The sequence below is a fragment of the Mizuhopecten yessoensis genome, unplaced genomic scaffold (genome assembly GCF_002113885.1).
Source record: "Mizuhopecten yessoensis strain PY_sf001 unplaced genomic scaffold, ASM211388v2 scaffold6215, whole genome shotgun sequence".
NCBI lineage: Eukaryota > Metazoa > Mollusca > Bivalvia > Pectinida > Pectinidae > Mizuhopecten > Mizuhopecten yessoensis.
The window spans coordinates 114,718-127,663 of NW_018406438.1; the positions used below are offsets into that span (position 1 = coordinate 114,718).

Genomic DNA, 12,946 nt, shown 5'->3' on the forward strand with positions numbered 1-12,946 from the left:
AGAATATTTGAGCAAATTCAATGTAAAACTGCAATTGGCATAAAATATATATTTGCATGTACTATCACGTATAATTGTTGAGTCATCAATGAAATACAGGTCATTAAAAGACAAACTTCTAAATTTAAGTCGAACTTCAACAAATTACAAATGAAACTCCAGAACTTCAATAGATTACAAATGAATAGGTTGAATTTCAGCACAGTTTTACGGTGAAGAGACTTCAAAAGGCTCTGAAGTTTCAATAGAAAGTACTTTTAAAATTTGTACATAATTTTACAATGAAGCGGATTACTTTCTATATATATACATGATATGTTAAGATTTTAAATACAGAGTGAAATGCTTAATTAGTTCTCCATACATTTGTATGTCAAACAGCGGAAACGTAACGCGAATACCAAATCACGACAAGGCAGATAGGCACGAAAAATTGACATCAAAATAAAATTGCTTTCTGTGAACCAAAACAATGAAATGAAGTATATCAATACTGGTTTAAAACAGAGTCATGAAATGAAGTATATCAATACCGGTTTAAAACAAAGAGTGTTGGCAAGTTCCTCTTCCTGGGTAAGACTGAAGGATTTCTTTTGTGCTGGTAATTTCACATCTAGATTAAACTTCAATGTTCACTGGATTTGGCATTTTACTTTATTTTGTATACAAGATTTTAAGTACTTGGTTTGGGAAAATATTACAGATTATAACAAATCATATGCAGTCTGGTGAAATGGCCATCAATCTGCTGTACAGTGTCAATGTGTTTTACCTTTAACTTGTTCCGAGCCATGTTCACTTAATTAGACTCAATTGTATTTTCAATTTACAATGTATTGGAATGTAGCTAGTACATGTAGGTGTTTCAATCTTGAACTCTTGGTGCTGTTTTAAGATTGATTACTATACCACCATCCTTGACAACTTTTTGACCACATTTGCCAAGGTTGGTGTTTATATATGTCCTAGGTATTTGCCCATTTTGAAAGTGTCACTGTATTTGGCTGATATTAGTGTCAGGTGGAGCTTCCTTACCTTAATATTACACTTGTTAGGAGTTTTCTTACCACCTTCTCAAGTGAAGTAATTTTACATCATACGTGACATTTGTATGTTTGTTCTTAAATACCACTGATCTTTCTTTTTCAGCAGTAAAATTCATTTATAAGTATTCTGTACATAGTGTGTGTGAATGTTTCTGTTAATTACCCAAAACGTTCATTCAAAATGTTTGGGATCAAATTCTTTTTTCTTCTTCTTATTTAATCATTTATTTAAATTGAATTGCAGTTCAGAGAAAATCTAATTAAGACATCAGTGTGTTTATATCTTTGATGTTTGGAGTTTTTAGGGGATTATTTCTGTGTGTGCGACTGCAGTGGTTTAATAACAAATGTGTAAACATGATTGGTTGTGTTGAACGGTCTCTCATTAACTTCGGTTCTATTCAAGCCAGGTGCAGTATGTTTATCTTTATACCATCACTTGGTTATAAATCTGAATTTTTCTTTTTAACAAATATCTCTAAAACCAAGTACATGTACATCTAAACACCTGTGTTTGTTTTGAGCAATAATTGTTGTTGGTTTTTTAAAGATCTTGTGTTCTTTGTTAACTGTGCACCAACAAATATCAAATACACAGATTTAAAGAAATCCTGAGTAAATGTAAGGATTTTTTCAAGTTAAATATAAAAACATCGGGTTTGGAATCTGTACAGTACCATCAATCACACCACAAGGCTTTTTGTTCTATGGAAACATCACTCTTGCAATTGGTGCTTTTTTACATCCAGGTGCACTAGCTAGGATCCCACATTTCTCCTGTTTCCAAAAGTCTTGTAGCATTATCTTTGTATCCACCATGACGATTTGAAATCCAGTATTGATATATTTACTTCAATGAGAAAACAATTTTATCAAGATCAACTTAAATTTTAATAAAGGTATATATTTTGCAAATATTTTAACCATCAAGGCACCATGACAGGTCCCCACAAAATGGATCATTTTTTTCTGGGTTTTTTCCTGCAATAGTTGGTATCATTAATGCTGTTTGTTGTCCAGCAGTTATGTTTCGCGATGCATATTAAGATTTTTCCGATATTTTCCTAAACAAATAACTTGTTTGTTGTACTGTTATGTGTTACCTGTAACTCAAAAACTGAAACAGGAACGTTTTCCGGTCATCTCTTAGCTTGTTATTGTTCACTTTTTCCTTGGTCGGCCAGATGCTTTCAATCAGTCTCACTCAAGCGTCTGAATGGTGCAAGGTAGCGCATGATGAAACGAAGTTCAATGTCCTTCCAAACCAAATTTACTGAATTAAATCCACATGTGAAATACTGCTGCTTATATCTCCGTTGCCATGTTTTGGTTGGCAAACACAAACAGATTGTCAAAAATCAGTCATATTGATAACTAATTAACGACTTTTGGAGGATTCTACTGAAATTTTTATTTAAGTGTAACTGATTTTAATATTGAACTGAACTTCTTAAATTTAAAGCAAAATAGATCATTTCAGGTCAGTGTTATTATTTTTTCATTTTGTAATTGTTTCCTTGATATCAATTGCCAGACAGACGTTCAATGTCTGCTGTCATGTTCATTCTATTATATAATATATTTTCTGCGATTTTAGTTTCATCTGATCTAAAAGTTTATTTGATGAAGAATTTTAAAGATCGAATAAATCCTTGTCTGTGTTGTTTTACTTTACATCTGAATTTTGTATCTTATAGGAAGGTTTTATTAACTTACCTTATTCACCGTAATTAGCACCGTGTGCGCTTAAAATTAGCTTAATGGGGCACTTATTTTGGCAATTAAATGTGAGTTATGATAGAACTGTGCAACTTCAAATGATAACAGCATAACACAGTGGCGGATCCAGAGGTTTTTTTGGGGCTTCAGGAAATCCCCCAAGTCTGATAATTTTCTTTAAAAATCATGTATTTTCACCAATTTCCACACATGGAAATCCCCCCTGAAAATTTGGAACCCCCCCCCCCAGATAGGTCTCTGGATCCGCCACTGTAACAGAAGGACAAAATATAGTGTTGTTGGAGGTTTGGATATCAGCTGTCCATCTGCTTCACAGGAAGTTCTACCTGTTTATAAGTGGTATTACTGTATATCATTCACTGGTCAGATCTGGGATGGGGTTTGTATATTTTTATTCCATTCCTCCCTAAAAACGGGCGAGGGGTGCTTATAGGGCGTTAATCACAGCAAATATGGTATTGGATTACTGATTTGTATTTACTGTTTGATATATTGAATCTTTTATCACATTGACTTTTCTTTCTTTGCAAGACTAGAGCACATATTTTAACATGTGAAAAACATGAATTTGATAATAGTCCAGCATATCAGGAGAAATAAGCCACATACTTACTATTTAACACCTAGGCTTCCCTTACACTTGTTATTCAAAACGGTCTATCACTTAGGAATTCTCTTTGGTCATCTCAGTTCTCACAAAAACTTTTACAGATATCTACCGCGGTACACTGTGAAAACATATCTGGGTCCAAATTGTTGCATTCTATTACTTTATATTTTTACTTTAAAGAGTTACAAGTTACATCATTTTCACTGACCAAATATTGCTTAAAAAATTATATTTTATTATTAACTCCTCATTAAATATGTTCTTCTTAATGATGAATTCTGTCCAAGCTTAACAACAGCATGTTAATTGTTATGAGGTGAATGTGGTAGATCTGCTATTGGAGTTCACCATTTCCCAGATAAACAAAGACATCTGACAATATTCATATATATCGGCTCGTACTCGAGTATATTTTTTACCGAAAATTGGAGTAACTGGTGTATATTTATATAAAAACATATCTGAAGACCCTCCTTGCATTATGTAATAATAGACATTTTTTTTATATATTTGACAAGACATTCATGTTTTTAGGAATTGACTACTTAAGTTAAACTTTCGTTTCATATCGTTCACCGGCACTGCCTGGTCATTTTCGATCAGTCTTTACTTTGAAAGGTGGATCAAACCATGCCTACAGCATACGGACCGAACATTTCATTTGTCAATATTTTCGGGTCTATAACCATACATTTTCCAAGACTTTCTACATTATGTCACAGAAATACATTGGAGAAGTAGCTAGTTACCCTGGAGTCTGACATGCAGCAAAGTTACAGAATAACTACGGAAAATGGCGGAATACACAATGCGGCGAATACACAAGCGTTTGAAGCGACACCTAGCGGATGTAGTTTTCTCGTCAGTTTTAAACACATATGATGCTATGGAAGTGTACTTTTGTTCAGCATTGTCTTACGATATCAACATATAATTTAAATACTTACAATGTCATTATGCATCGTGCAAAAACATGAACGCGTCGGCGTTGTTAAGTTCAATATATTAAATGTAATCGCCGGGTTCCTGGCTTTTCAAGCCACGCGTTAGGTGCCTATAATTTATCGGCTAAATTCGCCTATCATATTCACCACGTCTAGTGAATAGGATATCTCATAAACAATCTAACTTGTCGTACCTTTGGTCGTCTCCTGTCAATATCGATAATTAACTTCTTAGAATGTAATCAAACGTCTTCTTTCTCAGGTAAAAACATCTTTTGTTCGCCAAAATGGCCGAACGTCGTCGATTTAGTGCGGAACAGCTAGGCCTATAGGCCTATTATCATACATATTTATTACTATGTCGTCTTTGATAAAAAATATACAATTTTCGAATATTTTACTGTGTATACTTTACTTTTAATTCTGATTTAATATTTATATCACGGAATGTTTAATAACAAATATTCACTTCGTATAATAAAATGTCTCTGTCAGAAAAAGCTTCTGTAATCATACAATCAAGTCCCCTTACATTCAAGCTTGTGTCCGGCCTAGCGAAATAGTATCAACAATGATGGCGGTCACACTGCTGATTGTGTCGCTTATTTTGAGTGTAAAATACGAACAAATACGAGCACAAACTGAATATATTCCGTATGAGATACCCGCTAGTTGTAATACAACTCAGTTTTTCGATAAATTAGATTTGAAATGTAAACTCTGTCCACAGAACACAACAGTCAGTTCGGACCGTAAGTACTTACCAGTCTGGACTTGAACTTCTAAGACTTAAGAGATAATTTTAGTCATATGTTCATTATATTTACCATATTTATGTGATTATGGTATTTGATATGTTCATATATTCATTGCATACATTACATACACGTTTCAGAATTTCTTTATATTATATATTGTTATATACATGAGTCACTAAAACTGTTATTAACATATATATATGTAGACGAAATTTGTGTTTGAAAATGTTTAAGCTGTTAATTGAAGGATAAATACTTTCAAGTTTGATCAACTGTTTCTTTTTCATGTCTTGTGTTTTTTAGAAACGATTTGTTGATACAGTATTGACATGTGTTATTTAATATGATAAAAGTGTTTGTTTGTTGTAGACATCTCGGATCACCCTGTTTTCATCATTGTTTCAACATGATTATAATTTTTCAATTTATTGCAGAATTAAACTGTGAGTGCAAAGATGGATACAAATATATAACAAACTTTGGAGGAGAGAATGTACAATGTGAAAAATGTCCACCTAATCAGGTACTAAAACTCATATTTTATTAATTCACTCAAACGCTAGCCATGTAACAACCATTGCCCATCTGTTAGTCAAAATTTAAAATGCTATACACTAAAAGTATGGTACAGCTATGTAAATACACAGATCTAAACCATATTTCGCAAATTCCTATGAAACATATTTGGTTCCTTGGAAATCAATTGTAGTTAAAGGAAGAACGTAACTTGATCCCCTGGTGGCAGCTGCTGGCCATCATGCATGGAAATAAATGTGTGGGTGTTTGAAGTATTTGAAAGCCTGCAGCACCTCCTAAATATTTGATAATATTTCAACCAAATTTACTCTAAAGCTTTCCCTGGATGCTGAGATCCAGCTGCTGGAACCAAAATTGGGAAATATTTGTATTCATGTACATGAATAATTAATTTGCCATATAATATACAGGCCTTCTGAGTCTATTGTTTTTCTAGGCATTCAGCGTGTGGAATTTTTATGGCTGAAAAATTGTGGGGAAAAATTAGTTTTGTGCACACATTTTAAAACTGGGAAACCCAATGCCCAGGTATAAACTGTAGATTAAATGCTGTCTTTGTTGATCCAGGCAAGATCCCAGGATGGCTGGAGGTGTGTCAGTTGTCCAACAGATGCTGTGTTTGATTCATCTACTTCAAGGTGTAATGCCTGTCCTGACCTGCCAGGTATGTACTATGATAGCGTAATGGTCAATCGATCACACTTGAATTTAGGATAAAATGTTACTTCCTTTTGAGCAGAAGTTTCTCTGGTCATAATTCCAATACGTGCCAGATGAATATTATGAGACTCCTTCATGCCCAGGGGTGTGGGATAGGGAAATTCCACCCCGAGGGATTTTCAAATTTGACAAAATCCTTTGTTTTTGCCGAAGTTTTTGCCAAATTTGAAAATCTTGAGGGTGGAATGTACTTGTCCTACATCCTTGGGCATGTAAGAGTATTTTGTCTCTCATTCCAACCACCGGAATAGGCCCGGAAACCATGAAAATGCGTTTGGACTAGCCACCATTTTAGAAATATCAATTTTTCCCCTGAGCTTTTTAGACGAAAAAGGAATCAGCCAGCCAGATTAACCATATCCCATATTCACAAATAATGTTTGCACAGAAAAATTAATCACATCTTTCTAACGTGTACGGTAAATATATATATCATAAAAGGTTTAATTTCATCACGTCGCCTTTTCCGCATTGTGGCATCGGAGAGTTTCAAATTTGTGACGTCGCATCATTGTTTAGCCATTGTGACGCACTTCACGTGAAATGTGGTGTATGCTAGAAATTTCCTACACCCCTTTTTTACCCTGGCCAGCTCTATCTTACACACAGGGAAATGAGAGAAAAATATATATGTGTATATGTATTACTGCTTTAATTTATATAAATTGTATTTATTCGTCCGACACTATTCTAATAGAGAAGAAATTTTCATCACAATATTAAAACCAAGTCTCAACAGGCCAAAATCGTTGCACTAGTTTGTCCACCAATCTTTTGTTGTGAGGAAAACCTATTGGGAATGGAGCTGAAATTGAGCCCCAAATTGGACAAAAATCTACCACTTGTCAATAATCAACATGTATTTTATTACCAATCAGTTAAGAGAAACTTATGATTGATAGAAAAATTCAACTACTTCTACTACTCAGTCAGTTCTAGTACATTTCTGTCCTGTCTTTTGGGTGGTAATGTTGCACTTGCATATTTTAGTGGAGCGTGAAATCAACGGTGCAATTGTCGCAGCTGGGCACGTTTGCAGGACATGTACCGACTTGACCTTCCGTGTTGGCAACAGGTACAGTGTGCTGATGACTTGAAAGTGTTGATAACAAGGTTAACTCAAAAGTATTGACAACTCAGAAGTATTAATGACAACTAAAAAGTATATATGACAACTCAGGAGTATTGATGACAACGAAAAAGTATTTATGATAGCTAAAAGGTATTGATGACAACTTGAGAGTATTAATGGCAACTAAAAAGTGTGTATGACAACTAAAAAGTATGTATGACAACTAAAAAGTATTCATGAAACTCAGAAGTATTGATGACAACTAAAAAGTATTGATGACAACTAAAAAGTTTTGATGACAACTCAAAAGTATTGATAACAACTCAAAAAAGTATTGATAACAACGTGAACTAAAAAGTATTGATGATAACTCAAAAATATTGATGACAACTGGAAAGAATTGACGACATCTCAACTGTATAAATGGCAACTTAGCAAATACAGATTACAATTAGATATTATTGATGTCATCCAAATGAGGTCAAAGACCACAAATTGTAACAAACTAATTTTGATGATCAAAATTTTATACAAAATAACTTTAAATTCACATTCTACAGGAACTCAGTGTTAAGTTTAACAGGTATGTTACAGTATTATTACGAACAGTGCGTACAGGTAATGGTTTTACAGGAGGCACGGTAGTCTAGTGGTAGGACGCCGGGCTCATGACCCAAGGGTTAGGAGTTCGAGTCATGTCACAGCACTGTGTTGTATCTTTGAACAAGATACTTTACTCTTCCAGTCTACTCAGCTGTACGTGGTTGGGCAGTGCTAGAATTGTTGAATGGTAGTTGTGAGCGCCGAAATGGCAGCACCGGCTGTATGCTCCCCAGGGAGTTGAAAAAGATATTGGCTGGTTGCAAAGGCCCTACAACCACGGATGATAATTTGTTAACCGCTTTGAGACAACCTATAAACTAGGTTGTGATCAAGCGGTATATAAAAACCTTAAATTATTGTTATTATTATTATAATTTTTGTGGCTGTATTACTGAAGTTGGTGGTAATACATATTTCATTGAGAGAAAAAAACTAAAAACATCTGCCGAGCCACATTTTGAATTGTGTGTTGTAGATGTGAGCGTTGTACAGCCTACCTGTCACTTGACTCCACTCTGACAGATTGTCAGTGTCCCATAGCTAATCAGGTGAGAAAAACATTTCTTTCCAGCATCAGAGTCTCATCATAATCAAAGTTTTATCAAAGTAAAGTTTTATCATTGAGCACTTGGTACACTTTTTTTGCTTTAAATAGTTAGCATTTTAATAAAAAAAAATATGAGGATTCAATAATGATTTGAGAAATGTCAGAGGCATTCAGTTTTTAGCAGATATAATATAGTGATATTGATATCAGATTCATACAAATTTTCTGTTTTATTCCTCAATGAAAGTAAGAACATTCCTATCCAATATATTTTTGAGAAACTTTTTGAAATATCAAGAGAGTACAATATATCATTAGAGTACTTGCTGCAGACAGTTTTAGAAATAAATCTGGTCTGGACATTTGGCTAGTGGAATTGTTTGTCCCGTATTTGAAATGGTCTTTCCAAATGTTCCATACTGAGATATATATATGTAAAATAGTTTCATTTGGTTATAATTTGGATTTAGTTTATTTAATAACGAAACTTTTAATATGTACAAAAGCATTGAGTCATTGATACCAATCAGGTAAATCTGATGTGTAAAGGGAGGTAATTAACACAAAACATAGTGTATTGTACAAGGTAGCATACAGCCTTAAGTCATGTTGATTGTCAGCCCTACAGCTGTTTTCATGATGGTTGTCCTTAAATGACCACAGCTGTTGATAGGACGTTAAACAATACTAAATTAAACCAATCATGCTCTCTGGACATACGTTTGAGGACAAAAATAAAACTAGAAGCTACATCCTCTCAACCTCTGATCTGTATGATATGCGGGGTTAGAAAATATTTATCATTATTTTAGAAATATTATAATACAGGGTTAATGTATGTATGTTGTTTCAATGTTGTATGAGATATGTTATCATTTACAGAAAGGAGGGCTGTGCTTTGCCTCCACTGCCACTCCTGATTTCAATGTACCCCTATCAGTAAGTATAACTGTACAAATCAACCCCATGTATTGAAAAGAATAAATTATTCATCCAAAGCTATATTGTTTCCCTAAGTGTGAATTCTCCATTTCAATGTTACCCACTACCCTGCCTTGTTCATCCAGCTACATGTACCAGTATTCTGTTTGTCCCACTATCCAGCCAACAGTCTGGTTGTCCCACTGTCCAGCCACCAGTCTAGTTGTCCCAATGTCCAGCCACCAGTCTGGTTGTCCCAATGTCCAGCCACCAGTCTGGTTGTCCAAATGTCCAGCCACTTGTCTGGTTGTCCCAATGTCCAGCCACCAGTCTGGTTGTCCCACTGTCCAGCCACCAGTCTGGTTCTCCCACTGTCCAGCCACCAGCCTGTTTGTTCCAGTGTCCTGTCACCAGCCTGGTTGTCCCACTATAGCTATCCAGCCACCAGTCTGGTTCTCCCACTGTTCAGCCAACAGCCTGGTTGTCCCACTATCCAGCCTGTTTGTTCCAGTGTCCAGTTACCAGCCTGGGTGTCCCACTATCCAGCCACCAGTCTGGTTGCCCCACTATCCAGCCACCAGTATGGTTGTCCCAGTGTCCAGCCACCAGTCTGGTTGTCCCACTGTCCAACCACCAGTCTGGGTGTCCCACTGTCCAGCCACCAGTCTGGTTCTCCTACTGTTCAGCCACCAGCCTGGTTGTCCCACTCTCCAGCCACCAGTCTGGTTGTCCCAGTGTCCAGCCACCAGCTTGGTTGTCCCACTGTCCAGCCACTAGTCTGGGTGTCCCACTGTCCAGCAACCAGCCTGGTGTCCCACTATTCAGCCACCAGCCTGGACGTCCCACTATTCAGCAACCAGCCTTTTTGTCCCACTGTCCAGCCACCAGTCTGGTTCCCCCATTGTCCAGCCACCAGTCTAGTTGTCCCACTGTCCAGCCACCAGTCTGGTTCCCCCATTATCCAGCCACCAGTCTAGTTGTCCCACTGTCCAGCCACCAATCTGGTTGTCCCAATGTCCAGCCACCAGTCTGGTTGTCCCAATGTCCAGCCACCTGTCTGGTTGTCCCAATGTCCAGCCACCAGTCTGGTTGTCCCAATGTCCAGGCACCAGCCTGTTTGTCCCACTGTCCAGCCACCAGTATGGTTGTCCCATTGTCCAGCCACCAGTCTGGTTGTCCCACTGTCCAGCCACCAGTCTGGTTCCCCCATTATCCAGCCACCAGTCTAGTTGTCCCACTGTCCAGCCACCAATCTGGTTGTCCCAATGTCCAGCCACCAGTCTGGTTGTCCCAATGTCCAGCCACCTGTCTGGTTGTCCCAATGTCCAGCCACCAGTCTGGTTGTCCCAATGTCCAGGCACCAGCCTGTTTGTCCCACTGTCCAGCCACCAGTATGGTTGTCCCATTGTCCAGCCACCAGTCTGGTTGTCCCACTGTCCAGCCACCAGTCTGGTTCCCCCATTGTCCAGCCACCAGTCTAGTTGTCCCACTGTCCAGCCACCAATCTGGTTGTCCCAATGTCCAGCCACCAGTCTGGTTGTCCAAATGTCCAGCCACCTGTCTGGTTGTCCCAATGTCCAGCCACCAGTCTGGTTGTCCCAATGTCCAGGCACCAGTCTGTTTGTCCCAATGTCCAGCCACCAGTCTAGTTATCCCACTGTCCAGCCACCAGTCTGGTTGTCCCACTTTCCAGCCACCAGTCTTGTTCTCCCACTGTTCAGCCACCAGCCTGGTTGTCCCACTATCCAGCCACCAGCCTGTTTGTTCCAGTGTCCTGTCACCAGCCTGGTTGTCCCACTATTCAGCCACCAGTCTGGTTGTCCCTGTGTCCAGCCACCAGTCTGGTTGTCCCAATGTCCAGCCACCAGCCTGTTTGTTCCAGTGTCCTGTCACCAGCCTGGTTGTCCCACTATAGCTATCCAGCCACCAGTCTGGTTGTCCCACTATCCAGCCACCAGTCTGGTTGTCCCACTATCCAGCCACCAGTCTGGTTGTCCCAGTGTCCAGCCACCAGTCTGGTTGTCCCACTGTCCAACCACAAGTCTGGGTGTCCCACTGTCCAGCCACCAGTCTGGTTCTCCTACTGTTCAGCCACCAGCCTGGTTGTCCCACTCTCCAGCCACCAGTCTGGTTGTCCCAGTGTCCAGCCACCAGCTTGGTTGTCCCACTGTCCAGCCACTAGTCTGGGTGTCCCACTGTCCAGCAACCAGCTGGTTGTCCCACTATTCAGCCACCAGCCTGGACGTCCCACTATTCAGCAACCAGCCTTTTTGTCCCACTGTCCAGCCACCAGTCTGGTTCCCCCATTGTCCAGCCACCAGTCTAGTTGTCCCACTGTCCAGCCACCAGTCTGGTTCCCCCATTATCCAGCCACCAGTCTAGTTGTCCCACTGTCCAGCCACCAATCTGGTTGTCCCAATGTCCAGCCACCAGTCTGGTTGTCCCAATGTCCAGCCACCTGTCTGGTTGTCCCAATGTCCAGCCACCAGTCTGGTTGTCCCAATGTCCAGGCACCAGCCTGTTTGTCCCACTGTCCAGCCACCAGTATGGTTGTCCCATTGTCCAGCCACCAGTCTGGTTGTCCCACTGTCCAGCCACCAGTCTGGTTCCCCCATTATCCAGCCACCAGTCTAGTTGTCCCACTGTCCAGCCACCAATCTGGTTGTCCCAATGTCCAGCCACCAGTCTGGTTGTCCCAATGTCCAGCCACCTGTCTGGTTGTCCCAATGTCCAGCCACCAGTCTGGTTGTCCCAATGTCCAGGCACCAGCCTGTTTGTCCCACTGTCCAGCCACCAGTATGGTTGTCCCATTGTCCAGCCACCAGTCTGGTTGTCCCACTGTCCAGCCACCAGTCTGGTTCCCCCATTGTCCAGCCACCAGTCTAGTTGTCCCACTGTCCAGCCACCAATCTGGTTGTCCCAATGTCCAGCCACCAGTCTGGTTGTCCAAATGTCCAGCCACCTGTCTGGTTGTCCCAATGTCCAGCCACCAGTCTGGTTGTCCCAATGTCCAGGCACCAGTCTGTTTGTCCCAATGTCCAGCCACCAGTCTAGTTATCCCACTGTCCAGCCACCAGTCTGGTTGTCCCACTTTCCAGCCACCAGTCTTGTTCTCCCACTGTTCAGCCACCAGCCTGGTTGTCCCACTATCCAGCCACCAGCCTGTTTGTTCCAGTGTCCTGTCACCAGCCTGGTTGTCCCACTATTCAGCCACCAGTCTGGTTGTCCCTGTGTCCAGCCACCAGTCTGGTTGTCCCAATGTCCAGCCACCAGCCTGTTTGTTCCAGTGTCCTGTCACCAGCCTGGTTGTCCCACTATTCAGCCACCAGTCTGGTTGTCCCACTGTCCAACCACCAGTCTGGGTGTCCCACTGTCCAGCCACCAGTCTGGTTGTCCCAGTGTCCAGCCACCAGTCTGGTTGTCCCACTGTCCAACCACAAGTCTGGGT

The 12,946-nt window shown here is 40.0% G+C and overlaps 2 protein-coding genes across 2 annotated transcripts in view; one reads left to right on the plus strand and one right to left on the minus strand.

The window, feature by feature from the left end:
* Positions 1-4,652, minus strand: part of LOC110451850 (protein PRRC2A-like) — a 39,900-nt gene extending 35,248 nt beyond the window's left edge. Inside the window, exon 1 of the mRNA XM_021500060.1 lies at positions 4,535-4,652. The gene's annotated coding sequence lies outside the window, so the exon portion shown is untranslated. The remainder of the gene's footprint in view (positions 1-4,534) is intronic.
* Positions 4,653-4,871: 219 nt separating this feature from the next.
* The window catches only part of LOC110451852 (meckelin-like), a 34,253-nt gene continuing 26,178 nt past the window's right edge, over positions 4,872-12,946 (plus strand). Inside the window, exons 1-6 of the mRNA XM_021500065.1 lie at positions 4,872-5,092; positions 5,533-5,621; positions 6,203-6,299; positions 7,346-7,430; positions 8,506-8,578; positions 9,460-9,516. Coding sequence (XP_021355740.1) covers positions 4,912-5,092; positions 5,533-5,621; positions 6,203-6,299; positions 7,346-7,430; positions 8,506-8,578; positions 9,460-9,516 — 582 coding nt within the window. The 5' untranslated portion in view covers positions 4,872-4,911. The remainder of the gene's footprint in view (positions 5,093-5,532; positions 5,622-6,202; positions 6,300-7,345; positions 7,431-8,505; positions 8,579-9,459; positions 9,517-12,946) is intronic.